Below are 16,153 nucleotides of genomic sequence, written 5' to 3'. Positions count from 1 at the left end.
ACTGGTAAACTATATGTAGATTCGACTTATTTGAAGATACAGCACAGGATGTCTCTGCAGACAGATGTAACTTACGGATTCAGCAACTGCTACTCAAGGACAATACAGCTGCAATTATTACACACACACACGCTACTAGCCGTTGGTCACATGCTGCCCCACATCCTGGCTACTTGCTCATTTGTCGAGTTCCTTAGTGATATCACAACACCACCATTCTACACCACATCCAGGGTCCTAGGCCTTTCCCACTTCACTCCTCCATATGACCCTGACCCCACGCTCTGCACTCCCTTGGATCCCTCTTCTATCCCTCCATGCCCCAACCCCATCCTATGTCCTCCCTTGCATCCCTCTTCTACTCCATGACCTCAACCCCACTCCACAGCCCCCAAACCCCTCACACCCTTGTCAGTCCTAAGCCTCTATGCAAGCTGCCATCTCCTGCTCCCCTGCCTTGTGCCACACAGTTCAACAAGGAATACCTCAGGCACAACTTCAAAAAGCCGACTATTGCACACCATCTTTAAAAGAATGTAAACCAGGTGCCTCGAGATTCTTGTGCGTCACTGACTTCATCATGAAGGTAGGTAATTACAAAAAAATTTAATACAATGAGTATTATTGGTATGCAATAGGTATGCAAATATATTACAAGTAGGAACCCGCTACGAGATGGTGAGAGGCCTAAACTGCCACAAACACACAGCTGAGTTAATCTCTAAATTTGAACCTGCTGTCGGGAAAGCAAAATTTCAGCTCCCGCTAATTCAGTCACCCTGCCTACCATGTTTCCTGCTCTTGCAGGCCCTAAAAGACTGAAGGCAGGGTAAATGGGGAGCTCAGGATTAATAGAGGACATGAGGTGGATGTTTGGCACCAGTCTTTGAGAATCAAACAATTCATGAACTCTTCATTGATTTGTGGAGGTAAGACTGGAAAGTAGAGGGGTTAAGAGGTTTGAGGAGATGGTTCATCATGAGGATAACCCTGGAGTAATAGGAAGATTTGGCTGAGGAGAGGGATGCATAATAATATTACACATGACTAGGTCATTCTCATAATGAATGCTTAGAGCAATAATGGATCAGATACACTTCACTGTGGGAAGGGTGTTAAATCATGGAGGCTTTGCATGACTTGCAGAAAAGGCAAAAAAGGGTGAGGTGTCAAAGTAGGGAAAAGGGTGAGGTGAGATTTGGTCATCATACCCACCCCACTGCTTCAGTGCAAAAGCAAAATACTGTGGATACTGGAAATCTGAAATAAAACAGAAAATGCTGGAAATACTCAGCGCCAATGGCAACATCTGTGGAGAGTTAACGTCTCAGGTCTATGACCTTTCATCAGAACCTGGAAAAGTTAGAAAGTAATATAGATTTTAAGCAAGTGAAAGGGGAGAGGGTGGGTGAAAAAAAACAGAAGGAATTAAATGATAAAAGATTTATTGGTGCAAGATTAAAGGGAGTGGTAATGGTGTAAGTAAAGACATGAAAGATATGCCAAGAGTGGTGCAAATGGCTGGACAACTGCAGTCTGAAAGTAGAGTAAAAGGAAATCAAGAGAAACAAAACAAACTAGCAAAGAAATAGGATACAAAATGGAAGTAGAGGTTATGAACTATAATTGTTGATCTCAATCTCGAGACCAGAAGGCTGTAAAATGCTTTGAAAGATGAGATGCTATTCCTTGAGCTTCATTAGAACACTGCAGCAGGCCAGGGACAAAGATCAGAGTGAAACCAAGGTGCAGGATTAAAAGCAAGTGACTGGAAATTCAGGGTCATGTTTGCTGACTGAACAGAGAAGCTCTGCAAGTGATCATCTAGGCTGAGTTTGGCCTCCAATGTAGAGGAGACCACATCATGAGTGCTGAATACAGTATATACATTGAAAGTACAAGTAAATTGCTGTTTCACTTGGGAGTGTTTGGGGCCTTGGACAATAAGAAGGGAGGTGGTAAAAGGCCAGATACTACATCTCCTGCTCTTGCATGGAAAGGTGCAGTGGGAAAGGGTGATGGTGTTGGGAGTGAATGAAGAGTGGACCAGGGTGCCACAGAACAGTCCTATTGGTATGCTGAAAGAAAAGGGTAGAGGAAAATGCCACCACCAAACACATTACATTAGAGGTGGTGGAAATGACAGAGGATGAAACTTGAGGAACTAAAATCCGACAAATTCCCAGGACCTAATGGCCTACATCCTAAGGTTCTAGAAGAGGTAACTGCAGAGATAGTAGACATGCTGTTTATGATTTTCCAAAATTCCCCAGATTCTATAACGGTCGCAGCAGATTGGAAGTTAGCAAATGTAACATGGATATTCGAAAGAATGGAGAATATATCCAGGGAACAACAGGCCAGTTAGTCTGACATCAGTCATCAGGAAAATGCTGGAATATATTATAAAGGAAGTCTTAACAATGCACTTAAATCAAAGTATAATCAAAGTCGACATGGATTTATGAAAGGGAAATCATGTTTAACAAACTTGCTACGAGTTTTTTGAGAATGTAACTTGTAGGGCCGATAAAGGGAAACCAGTAAATGTAGCATATTTATACTTCCAAAAGGCATTTGATAAGTGTCACACAAGATAGATAAGGGTTCATAGAATGGGTGGGTGGGGGCTGGAAATATATGGGCACAGATAGAGAATTAGTTAACAGACAGGAAGCAACAGGTGTCTTCAAGTTGGCAGGCTATGGCAAATGGAGAGCCCCATGTGCTTGGGCATCAGCTTTTTACAATTTTTATGAATGACTTGGATGAAGACACAGAGTAATGTATCTAAGTTTGCTGACAATACTAAGTTAGGCAGAAATGTAAGCTGTAAAGAGGACAGAGGCTGCAAAGAGACATAGACAGGTTGAGTGAGTGGACAATAAGGTGGCAGATGGAGTACAATACGGGGAAGTGAGGTTATTCCCTTTGGCAGTAAGAATAGAAAAGCAGAAAATTTTTCAGAAGGTTAACACTTCTAAATGTTAATGTTCAGGGGAATTTAGGTATACTCTCTCAAGGAACACAGTGATGGTACAGCAAGCAATTAGGAAAGCAAATGGCATGTTGACCTTTATTGCAAGGGAATTAGAATATAAGAATGAGAAAGTCTTGCTACAATTGTACAGGGCTTTGGTGAGACTACACCTGGAGTACTGTGCACAATTTTGGTTTCTTTTGGTACATTTGCCTTGGAGGTGTGCAAAGGTTCATTAGATTGGTTCCAGGGATGAGAAGGTTGTCCTATGACAGGCTAGTAAATTGGGCCGATACTCTCTGGGGTTTAGAAGCATGAGGGGTGATTCTCATTGAAATATACAAAATTCTGAAGGGGCTTGACAGGGTAGACACTAAGATGTTGTTTCTCCCAGCTGGGAATGTAGAATATGGGGGATTTAGGGCAGCAGATTTAGGACGGAAATGAGGAGAAATTTCTTCACAGAGGGCTGTGAATTTTTGGAATTCTGTCCTCCAGAGGGTTGTGGATGCTCCATTGTTGAATATATTTAAGGCTGAGATAGGCATATTTTTGGTCTCAGGGAATCAAGAGATATAGGGTTGGCGGGGGAGGGAGTGCAGGGAAACGCGAACGAATGGGAAAGCAGACCTCAAGCCAAAGATCAGCCACGATTATATTAAATGGTAGAGCAGGAGTGAGGGGCTATATGGTCTACTCCTGCTCCTATTTCATATGTTATGACAAGGGGAATGCTTGGAAGAATAATAATAAATTGAGTCTGTCAAAGCCAGTATGTCAATAGATTCATCTAGGATTACTGATTTTGAGGAAGCAGACATTCTGGAGAGCAACATGAAGTAGGACAGTGGTTGATAATTGCCCAACAAGATTAGGGATGAGGTAGTGGAAGAGACAAGAGAATGGGGAGAAGGTTAAAGAAGTTAACCTCTAAAGAATGGGTGGGATGGTCAATGGGAACCAAGCACAAGGCAGTTGTGTTTTCTGGTCATGATGGTATCATGAGAACCAAAAACTCAAGATGTGATTAGTAGGCAATGCCAGAGGGAGGTTGTGGGCTTGTTTACATGGAATTCAAACCTAGAGCAGAAGCAGGAGAGAACTTAGGCTGAGAATAGTGCAGAGTGGGGCAAGGGATTGAGTGAACATGGTGATGGATAAGCAGAAGGTGAAATGGGACATGGCTACAGGAAATTATGACTAGCAAGAGAAAGCAGCAGAGCCAAAAAGCAATCAGAAAAAGAGGGAGGTCGCACATACAGAGTGACATATACACGTGAATGGCCACAGAGGACCTTTATATAATATGAACTGATGGTAGAAAGCAAGGCGCATTTTAGCATAGGCGCTTGGTAAAAGGTAACATCTGTGATTGCAGAGTCCTGGCATATCTACAGGGCAGGAGGCAACGTGAGGAAAAATCCAGTTCAAAAGCCAAAGGGCACTAACATCCAGCTCAGACCAGGGAGATGTGGTTTAGCTCAGGGGCCAGTGGAGAAGCAGTTTGATCCCGGAGACTGGAGGAAGGGAGTCTGGTTCAGGAGACGGCAGAAAAGCAGATTTAAACCATGGTCTGAGATACCACAATGGTGTCTATCAATGCAAGTGTCTGGGCAGTAACAAAACCAAAATACTGTCAATGCTGGAAATATGAAATAGAAACAAAATCCTGGAAATATTCAAGTCAGGCAGCACCTGTCTGTACAGTAATTGCTTTGTCAGGCAAACCTGAGATTTCTTAAAAAGGGCTGCTGTGATTTCTGTCATTGAGATAAATTACTGACCTGACGTTATCCTAATGCCAATAAGGAAGTCGTGCGTTTACATTGTGCCTTTCACATACTCAGGACATCCCAAAATGCTTCACAGCTAATGAGTTACTACTTTTTGTAACAACAGTCATGTATGCAAACACAATAGCTAATTTTCACATGGCAGGGTCCCATAGACAGCAGTGGAATCAGCTGCATATAGTGACACCACTATTCCCAGTCAAAATGAAGGTGATTGGGTAATTCTCTTGTCCATCACACCTGGAGGCCGCGCTACTGTAAATAACTGAGTTTACACACAATTTGTATACAACTATTCTCCATTTATTACAAATTGATTATTTCACCAGCAAAATGTTTTGTTTAACTAACCTCTCTCTACTCACTTCATTTTTCTGAAGAAATCATCCTGCTTTTATCGGGAGAAGTTACTGTAGATTTGGTCAGGAGTTCTATTTGCAGTAGTTCATCGAGACTTTTAATTTAAATAGACTTTGTTTGCTGTAAAATAACTCTTTGCTGTGATCCTGCAGTAAGTTTTGCCCTGCCCACAACACTGGCTGACAAGTGGCATCAGCAGACACTGCATGCTTATATAAAATGGACTAATGTCAACCCTGGAAGTGTTTTGATTATTGACTCCTGTTGATAAAAGTTTGGGCAGTGTGAGTGAAGGCAGCCAGGTGATGGATTCCACACAATGTACTTACCGTGAGGTCATCATCATGACAAATGTATCTTCAGGGATTCTATACTACTGTTTATTTTGATTGCTCGACAGACTGGTTTTGGATTTTGAAGGTACTAAAGTTAATATCTATTTAACGAAGGTAATTCCATGGCTCTTGGGTTGCACATTATCCATTCACATGAACACCTTTTATCTTTAAATTATACTGTTTACCAAGAAACAGGGAGGGCTAGACTTTCCTTTAGCCTTGAAAAAGGCCAACAGTTTCTAGGTCTTTTCCTGTGATTGTACGGTATTGCATTTTCCTTAAAAGCTCTATTTATAAAATCATAAAATGATACAGAACAGGTGGTCCGAAACAAAAACAAAAATAGCTGGAAAAACTCAGCAGGTCTGACAACATCTGTGGAGAGGAACACAGTTAACGTTTCAAGTCCAAATGACTCTTCATCAGAACTGAAGAGAAATAGAAATGAGGTGAAATATAAGCTGTTTAAGGGGGGTGGGACAGGTGGAGCTGGACAGAGGGCCAGTGATAGGTGGAGGCAAAAAAGAGATTGCCAAAGATGTCATAGACAAAAGGACAAAGGGGTGTTGACAGCGGTGATATTATGTAAAGGATATGCTAATGGTGACATTAAGGTTAGAAAGCAGGATGAGCAAGTGACAGATGGCCCTAGTGGGGTGGGGAGAAGGGATCGAATTAGTCCAAAAGGTAGAGTTAAAACAATGGATGAAAATAAATTTTTTTAAAAATAGAAATAGGTGGGAAAAGAAAAATATATTAAGAAAATATATTCATTATTAGAAAAAAGGGGGTGGGGATGGAGGAGAGAGTTCGTGATCTGAAGTTGTTGAACTCAATATTAAGTCTGGAAGGTTGTAAAATGCCTAGTCGGAAGATGAGGTGCTGTTCCTACAGTTTGCGTTGAGCTTCACTGGAACATTGCAGCAGGCCTAGGACAGACATGTGGGCATGGGAGCAGAGTGGTGTGTTGAAATGGCAAGTGACAGGGAGGTCTGGGTCATGCTTGTGGACAGACCGAAGGTGTTCTGCAAAGCGGTCACCCAGTCTGCATTTGTTCTCTCCAATGTAGAGGAGACCGCATTGGGAGCAGCGAATGCAGCAGACTAAATTGAGGGAAGTGCAAGTAAAATGCTGCTTCACTTGAAAGGAGTGTTTGGGCCCTTGGGCGGTGAGGAGGGAGGGGAAGTGAAGGGGCAAGTGTTGCACCCTCTACAGTTGCATGGGAAGGTGTCGTGGGAGGGGCACTATATGTTACCGCTATAAGTGAAAATGAAATCAATTTGTTTTGGCCGGTCAGATCTGAGCTGTAGGAGGTGATGGAGAAGTGGACCAGGGTGTCCCAGAGGGAACGGTCCCTACGGAATGCCAACAGGGAGGGTGAAGGAAAGATGTGTTTAGTGGTGGCATCATGCTGGAGTTGGTGGAAATGGAGAAGGATGATCCTTTGAATGCGGAGGCTGGTGGGGTGATAAGTAGGGACAAAGGGGACCCTATCATGGTTCTGGGAGGGAGAGGAAGGTGTGAGGGCGGATGCGCGGGAGATGGGCCGGACACGGTTGAGGGCCCTGTCAACCACCGTGGGTGGCAAACCTCGGTTAAGGAAGAAGGAAGACATGTCAGAAGAACCGTTTTGTGGAACTGGAAAGTGGCACCATCAGAACAGATGCGAAGGAACTGAGAGAATGGGATGGAGTCCTTACAGGGAGCAGAGTGTGAGGAGCTGTAGTCGAGGTAGCTGTGGGAGTCGATGGGCTTGTAATGAATATTGGTGGACAGTCTATCACCAGAAATTGAGACAGAGGTCAAGGAAAGGAAGGGAAGTGTCAGTGATAGACCATGTGAAAATGATGGAGGGGTGGAAATTGGGAGCAAAATTAATACATTTTCCCAGGTCCAGACGAGAGCATGAAGCGGCATCGAAACAGTCATCGGTGTACTGGAGAAAGAGTTGTGGGAGGGGGCCTGAGTAGGACTGGAACAAGGAATGATCCACATACTCCATAAAGAGACAGGCATGACTGGGACCCATGCGGGTACCCATAGCCACACCTTTTATTTGGGGGAAGTGAGATGAATTTAAGGAGAAATTGTTCAGGAGGTCACTTGGCCCACCATGTCTGTTATGGCTCTTTGAAACAGCTTTCCAATTATCCCTGCCTCATCTCTTTCCCAATGTCCTGCAAGTTTGTTCCCCTTCAATATTTATACAAATCCCTTTTGAAAGTTATTGTTCAATCTGCTTCCTCCACTTTTCAGACAGTGCTTTCCAAATCATTACAACTCTTTGCTTAAAACATTGGATCCTCATGTTGCCGCTATAAGTGAAAATGAAATCAATTCGTTTTGGCTGGTCAGATCTGAGTATGATACTTTCCATTTTTTCAATTGATAGTACATGCAATGGGGAGTTCCAGTGTGCAATGTTATTGCTGTGTAAAGTAACTGATACCCAAAGCTATGCCAACTAAAAGACAGCAAGATGTAGCCTGCTCCTGGGAAGTCTGGCACAAGTGTTCATTAAAGAACTGAATGAATTCCAGATGGGGTTTCTCCAAACGTCTGCCATAACTTCATTCTTTCAATGGGATTTCTGAGGATATTCCGCTGAGTTGACAGCCGACAATTGAGAAAACTGCTGCTGAAATTCAACAACAGCTCTCTTAACGGTGTATAGTGAACCAATCTAACCTATGGGTTATCACACTCGGAAGCTATTTACTTTCCTCTGAAGTGACTACATCCTAATCACCTGGCATCTTTTGCTTCCTCTTGGTATAATGTTCTCGGCGCATCATTAGCTCACAGTTTCTCTCAGTTTTTGAAAACCACCTTCATCATGGATTGTCCTGCTTCAAGCTGCTATCAATTTCCAGAAAATCAAGAGGTTCAGGTTCACATTCTTTGTGTTTATCCCTCCTGCTCTATCCAACCCGTCTGTTGCAGATTTTCTCAATCTCACTATTTTACCTACTTTATTTCAAATTGGTCAAAGGGCTCTTCCTGAAAAACCTAAGGTTTTTTTTACTGAATGTTACAGAGCACTGTTGCTGAGCATTTGTAATCAGTTTACCACAGGCATCTATAAACCCACAGAAAAAAGCTCCTTGCACACTGCTTTTAACTATTTAGATTTCTGACCTTTATCATGAAGGTTATTTCTTGCTCGCACCAGGTTGGGGTCATCTGGCCCAACACCAAGGATTCGCAGGGCTGTGTAATTCAGTGCTGTTCCAAAAACTGTTGACTTGTCCTCCACATGCCTAGCATTCAAATCAAAACATATGGGTCATATTTAGCATTAGGATATAGGAAAATGCAAACTAGGCTAAAAATGAAGCAAGGTGCCCTTTATGTTGGCATTGGTGAAATCATGACAGATATGGGCCTGTCACACTGCATCATATTGAAAGAACTGACAATCTGTTTGGAAAGCAGCATAGACGTATGGCTGGGAGGCTGAGCGGGGCTCAAAGCCGACGAGAGAGATCGAGAGCTCAGACGAGCTGAACAGAGTCGCCTCTCCGGTCTGTAGATTCCAAGCCAAGTTTGGAAACAAAAATCAAGGTGACACATCACAGGGAAGCAGGGAGGTGATTGGTTGGAAGGTATTTCCTAATTAGCTAAACTAGGGAATTTAAGTCCGTGGAGTAGGAACATAATTTGGAATGATAAGTATAAGCACAAGCAAGAAAGAAAACTAGGGAGGCATCAATTAAAAGTTAGTTAGGTAAATGAATTTGTCATTTAAAACACAAAGCTGTGAATTGATTTGCTGGTGAGTATTGTTGGTAGGGACAGAGTCTATACAACTGGTAGATTTAGAAATGTTAAAGTATTAAGTAATAACAAGAAACAAGTGAGCAGCTGGTGAGTCTTATTTTTTTAAAGTAAGGTTTATTACGATTAAGATGTATTAAGTATTAGCAGGGTTCATCAGCATTAAAAACTTTATTAGTACTGGTGAGATTTAGTAATAGTCTTAAGGTTAATTAGTGCTGGTAAGGTTGATCAACAGTCATAAGGTTTGAGTATTGATAAAGGTTTATCAGTAGTAGTAAGGTCTATTAGTACTAGTTAGGTTTATTAGTATTGGTAAAGGTTTATTAACAGTAGTAAGTGGGAGTTGACTTGCTAGTGGAGACAATCTAAACAACTGGGAGTTTAAAAAGTTAAAATATTAATAAGTAACAAGTGAGTATCTGGTGAGTCTTGTCTTTTTATTTTTGAGTAAAGTTTATTCCTACTGGTTAGGTGTGTTAACTATTAGTAGGATTTATCAATATCAGTAAGGTTTATTAATAGTAGTAAGGTTTAGAAATAGTGGCAAGATATTTTCGTATTGGTGAGATTTGTTAGCAGTAGCAAGGTTAGCTAATAAATACAGGAATGGCTGGGCTGCTCCAACCTCTTAGAGTACACATCTTGTGCTACGTGGGAACTTCAGGATGCTTCCTCTGTCCTGGATAACCATTTGTGCAGGAAGTGTCATCAGTTACAGCAGCTTGAGCTCTGAGTTTTAGAACTCAGCTGGCGTCACTGTGGTGCATCCGTGAGATTGAGAGTTTCGTGGATAGCATGTTGATAGATGCTATCACCTGCAGCTTAAGTGTAAGGCATTTTGATATTTTGTGTATTTCTGTGATGCTGGAAGGCCTCCCTTTGTTTCTTTTTAATATGTATTATCATTAAACTTGCATCAAAATGCGAGGTGAAACAACGTCCTAAGCTCAGAACCAGGTGGTAGGAGCAGGGAGTGCGGAGGACATCAGACGAAGGGAGAATATTTTTGACCAAAGATATCAACCCTGAGGCTTATGTGGAACTTTAAAAAAAGACTGGACATGGATACCCAGACACAGACGTGTCAGGACATGCCACTGGCTAACCACCACACACCCTGATTACAGAAACTGACCGATACAATAGTTTCTCAGGTATGTGAGAATGGCTCTCCTCCTGCCTTACCAAGATACAGAAATCACACCCGTTGCTGGCAGGTATCTGGAGACACGCCCTGCTAAGAGCAGGAAATGAGCACATGCAGGTTGTCTTTGCATAGCCTGGATGGGATTGATAATCCAATCAGATGACTTGATTTAAGATATTACCTTTTATGCCGAGAGACTAGGGTCAAAAAGGGGTATCAAGCCACAGCTCCCAAGGATATTGGGGCTACAACCAGGAAATGTGATTTGGTCAGTCATGGAAAGTCATGTGGAGGAATCTGTTCACCGTACCAACCACCCAGGAACGAGCTCCTGCATGCGCCTCTTACTAAGCCACTGGTATTATAAGTATATTAACCCACTAAGCAATAGTATAAAGGTTTTCCACATAAAGTGGAAATTGTATCCACGGTTTGTTTGGTGGTGTTGATACCAAATATGGGGTGAGGACCTTAGAGGGGCCCCCGGTTAAGAGTCTTACAAGAGGATGCAGGAAGAGAGGAAATGGATGACCACCAGACACACAAAAAAACATGCAGGTAGTGCAGGAGTCCCCTGAGTGCATCCCACTCTCTACCTAGTATTCACTTCTGAATTCCGCTGAGAGTGATTGTTCATCTGGGGAGTGCCGCCAGAGTCAAGTCCATAGCGCCACAGGTGGCTCACTTGTACAAGGCGCACAATGAAGACTGAAAGAGAAAGTGATAGGTGATCAAAGTTAGGGAATAAAAAGGTGTTTCTGCGGCCGCAGATGTGAATTCAGGATTCTGAGTTCCCTCCCTGGTAACGGGCAAGGATGTCACTGAGTGGCTGCAGAGCCACCCTGAGCGGGGAGGGTGAACAGCCAAATTTAGGACAAAATCAATAGCCATATGGACAAATGTGGATTAATTACGGAAAGTCAAGATGGATTTCCTAAGGGGAAATATTGTTTAACCAACTTTGAAAAGATAATAGAAAGGGTTGATGAGGGCAATGCTGTTGATAGGTGTGCATGCATTTCCAAAACACATTTGGTACAAAGCCACACAACAGACTTGTGAGCAAAGTTATAGCTCATGGAATAAGAGGGACAGTAGTAACATGGAAATGAAATTATCTGAATGACAGGAAACAGAAGTAGTTGATGGATGTTTTTTAGACTGGAGGAAGGTTTGTAGTGGAGTTCCCCAGGAGTCAGTGCTGGGACCCTTGATTTTTGATATATATAAATGACCTAGACCATGGTGTACAGGGCACATTTTAAAATTTTAGGATGATATGAAACTTGAAAGCATTGTGAATTGTGAGGAAGAACGTGTGGAACTTCAAAAAGAGACCGACAATTTGGTGGAATGGGCGGACAACTGGCTGATGGGGTTCAATGCATGCATGTCCATCAACAGCATTGATGTTTCATTGGTGATTCATTTTGGTAGCAAGAATGTGCAGAGACACTATAAAATAAAGGGTACAACTCTAAGGGGCACCTGGGTGTATATGTGCATGAGTCATTGAAGGTGGCAGGACAGGTTGAGAGCAGTTAATAAAGCATACAGTGTACTAGGCTGTATTAATAGGGTCATAGAGTACAAGAGCAAGGAGGTTATGTTGAACTTGTATACAAGATGCATTGCAGGAATTCACCAAGGCTCCTTAGACAACATCTTCCAAACCCACGACCACTACCACCTAGCAAGACAAGAACAGCAGATAGATGGGAACACCACCACCTGGAAGTTCCCCATCATGCCACTCACCATTCTGACTTGGAAATATATTGCTGTTCCTTCACTGTCGCTGGGTCAAAATCCTGGAACTCCCTTCCGAACAGCATTGTGGGTGTACCTACACCACATGGGCCGCAGCGGTTCAAGAAGGCAGCTCACCACCACCTTCTCAAGGACAACCAGGGATGGGCAATAAATGCTGGCCCAGCCTGGGAAGCCCACATCCCGTGAGTGAATGAATTAAAAAAAACTCATGAAAGGACTGCGAATGAGAGGGCATAGATGTCAAGTAATGGGTAAAAGAAGAAAAAGTGAGAAAATTATTGCATGCAGTGAGCATATCTGGAATGCTGCCCCAGAGTGGTGGAGGCAGGTTCAATCGAAGTAGTCAAAAGAAAATTGGACAGTTATTTCAAAAGGAACATTATGGGGAGAAGGCAGCTAAATCGCACTAAACAAACTGCTCATTTGGAGAGCTGGTGCAGACTCAATGGGCCAAATGGCCACCTCCTGCGCTGTAACATTTCTATGACTCTATTTTAAATTTGATGCCTTAAGATTCCCATAAACAAAGATGTGCTAAGGGTCTTGGAATGTAGTTGTGTTGTGCAATGCTGTGTAGAAATGTTAAGCCTGAAAGACTGAATGGAATTTAGTGCTAATTTACCACGAAGAATTAACAGCCCATCTCCCCTTTGGGAATAACCCCAGTGTGCAAAAAAAAAAATATATTTTTAATCAACAGTCACAGATTGCAACTCTTTCGAGTACAATCACAGTTCTTGGTTTCCGGGAGTGGGACATAAACCCACAACCCTTTGATTCAAAGGCGAGGGTGCTATGAACTGAGCCACAGCTGACACCTCTAACCCCAGTGTGCAACTCTTTCGAGTACAATCACAGTTCTTGGTTTCCGGGAGTGGGACATGAACCCACAACCCTCTGATTCAAAGGTGAAGGTAAACTCTTTTCGAGTTACCAACAGTCACAGATTGCAACTTCTTTCGAGTACAATCACAGTTCTTGGTTTTCCGGGATTGGGACATGAACCCTCAACCCTCTGATTCAAAGGTGAGGGTACAGGAAGGCTTCAGTCTCCACTGTTAATATGGCAATCATCTTGTTAAAGCCAACTGTTAGTTAAACAGGTGATGGGCATTAATTATCCCATCTAAATAGAATAAAAAGCTGGAACACTGTTGAAACTATTAGGAAGTTTGTAGTACTGGAAATAAACCAGCTTTAACCAAAAGACCAGCCTGGATTAATTCTTCCATCATAACCTCTTATTGTGAGTAGCATCCACTAATCGTTAACCTTAGCTGCAGCTGTTCAACTTTGGATTACATTTTCCCATTTTTAATATTTAAGTTCTCAGGATGTGGCCAATGTTGGCCAGGGCTGCATTAGTCAGGGCAGCTTGGGTGGCCATTCAAGTACTTGTTAGACTAGTTCAGAGGACATTAAAAATCAACCATGCAGTATGGGGTGGGATGAGTTCTGGTGTAAGGTCAGGGAGCTGAAATGTTAATTATGTTTCTCTCCACAAATTTCATCCTGACCTGTTCACTATGTGCAGCATTCAGTTTTTACTGCATATTTCCAGCATCTGCAGTATTTTGTTTTTCTATCAGCATGGGACTGGAGTTACTGTAAATCAGAGACCAAATGCAGGTGGCTAATTCACTTCCCTGAATGACAATAGTGAACTACTTGAGATTTTATAACACTCCTCCTCCTATTAGCTTTTATGCTTGTTAGTTAGATGCCAGCTCAAGAATGAGCAGATGTTAAATTAAATTTCGCATGTCCTGTTGGGATTTCAACACTCAACCTTGATTGGTACCATAACAGCAATATGACTTCCATTCCACACAGTACCCATCTCCATCTCAGTTTCCAGGTGGGAATAGCTTTATTGAGATGGAGAGAGATAACATCAGATTGAGACTATCCTCCCCTCTCTTTGTAAGGAGACTTGGATTTGGACTTTGGCCTTTCCTGTGTCTAATGACACGAGCCAGACAAAGCACATGCTTACGCCAGTTCCTATGGGTGGTTTTCTCCTGGAACAGTCACTAGCAACTATAGCTTGAGGAATGCCACTCCACATCTAACATAGCTGACTGAGACACTCCTGCTCTATTGGAAAGATTACAGATTGATAACCAACCTGCTTGGTCACGTTATGAGCCCACTTTCCATGGCCATCACATCCTGCAGTGGTACTCCAACTCGGAGCTTCTGGCTCAGAGGCAGGGATGTTACCCACTGCGCCACAAGACATCTTTGAAGGAGGGTGGGGTTGAAAAGGAATATTGTTAAGAACTGGATCTTGTAATGTGTCAAAACCCCATTCTTCACACCAACATGACACCCATCACCTTTATATTTCCAATTTGGAGAGTCAATTTTGAGGGGCTCCTTGCTAGAAGTATTGATTTCAACCCAAAATTGTGAATTCTGGTCCATCATATACTGTTGGAATAGCACAGGGACTCAAGTAATCAGTGAACCTTAGCAGCCATCAGTAAATGAGCCCTTCACCTCTTTTCCTTAAGTTAGACCAGAATACAGTCCAAGGTGCTCCAGAAGGGGTGCAAACATAAGATCAGTTGATATAAGAACAAACTCGATCTCTCTTCACTATTGTAACTTGTTACAAATTTATGGGTACTTACAAACCCCAGCCTCCATCTGGAAGTTGTACTGAGCGGAGATATCGAACCATTTCGTCCTTTTGAGCTTCTGTCAATGATATCTTTGCTACATGACATGTAATCAGGAGCCCTAAAAGGAGATGTCAATAGTTAAAGAAAAAACAATTTTTTTCTTGACTTTTGTTTTGAAATTGTCAATTATATTTAACCACCTCATGCCCAGAATTGAAAGCATCCTTCTGGGGTTAACATGGGCTGCTCAACAATTAAGTTCCTCATTTCCCAATCTTAGTAGTGCAATCAGGGAAATGCCTTGCATGTTTTCTGGGCAAAGAAGGAAGCTTCAAGAAAGTAGATAATGTTACTCTTGCTTCTCTCTCCTTACTATTCCTGATGAGATTTGGGGTGTGATGCAGGGAGATACAAACGAAAAAAAGTCAAAATGAACCCCATGCCTAAATACGAGCACTATATACATGACCTCTCAACACTTCCATTCTCCAGTCTGTTGTGGTCCCATCTTCATTGGAAATATTGGGCTTTAAGGTGGATTTGTTCTACAAACTCCTTTCCCTGGGCTCGATGGGATCAGAAACCAGCATGTCCAACAGGAAGTGTACCCAAGGTCCATTTCCATAATGTTCTTGACTAACCTGGTAGAAGGAAGAGTGGTCCACCGTAGTCTCCAGCCCAATGTCCATCCTCAGCCTGTAGTTGTGCATAAAACTTCATTCCCTGCAGAACTGCCTCTTCTGGTGTACCAGCACTTGGTAAATCTCTGGTAAATTTACTCTGAAACATCAAGACATGATACACATTGCATTATTTCAGCATTGCTTCATCCCAGAAATTATATTCTCAAAATTAATCTTTTGCAGCTTAAATATACGATTTTGATTCATAACATCTGCAAACAGGCTTGTAAATGCCTAAGTGAACAAGAAGTGCTGGTTTGTGATGTAAATTTTAATCTCTTTTATACACAATGATATTTGTAAATGACAAAGTTGAGATCTCTGCCATTTCTGCACTAGGTTTAATGTCTGGCTAAGAATGACATGAGTTGGTACATTTTAGAGCGCACCCCTATGCTGGGTCACCTTTTGCTTTTTCTTTAAAACATCTGTATAGTTTGTTTTAAATGCTCAGTTACTATTGCTGCCATTTACTTTTGGTTTCATCAGTGAGTGAAGACATTGCTAGAAAAATGGACAGGCTGGGAGAAGTTAAAGACAATATGGTGAGATTTAACATCTGTACTTTCAAAGCTAAAGCAACAAAGTTAATTTTTACTGATATGAATCCAGTTCCCAGGTTCAGTAATGCCTTCCAGATGTGTTACTAACTCTATAGGTGATATGTGTTAA

At 42.3% G+C, this 16,153-nt stretch overlaps 1 protein-coding gene across 2 annotated transcripts in view; it reads right to left on the bottom strand.

The window, feature by feature from the left end:
• Positions 1–16,153, bottom strand: part of lss (lanosterol synthase (2,3-oxidosqualene-lanosterol cyclase)) — a 144,137-nt gene that overhangs the window by 98,473 nt on the left and 29,511 nt on the right. For both annotated transcript variants that reach the window (XM_078551676.1, XM_078551677.1), the window contains exons 3-5: positions 15,440–15,578; positions 14,808–14,916; positions 8,610–8,731 (exon numbers count right to left, since the gene is read on the bottom strand). In XM_078551676.1, coding sequence (XP_078407802.1) covers positions 8,610–8,731; positions 14,808–14,916; positions 15,440–15,578 — 370 coding nt within the window. The remainder of the gene's footprint in view (positions 1–8,609; positions 8,732–14,807; positions 14,917–15,439; positions 15,579–16,153) is intronic.

Source organism: Cetorhinus maximus, chromosome 11 (genome assembly GCF_964194155.1).
Source record: "Cetorhinus maximus chromosome 11, sCetMax3.hap1.1, whole genome shotgun sequence".
Classification (NCBI taxonomy): Eukaryota; Metazoa; Chordata; class Chondrichthyes; order Lamniformes; family Cetorhinidae; genus Cetorhinus; species Cetorhinus maximus.
Note: the sequence above shows the minus strand (reverse complement) of the source record. Positions and strands in the feature narration are given on the sequence as shown.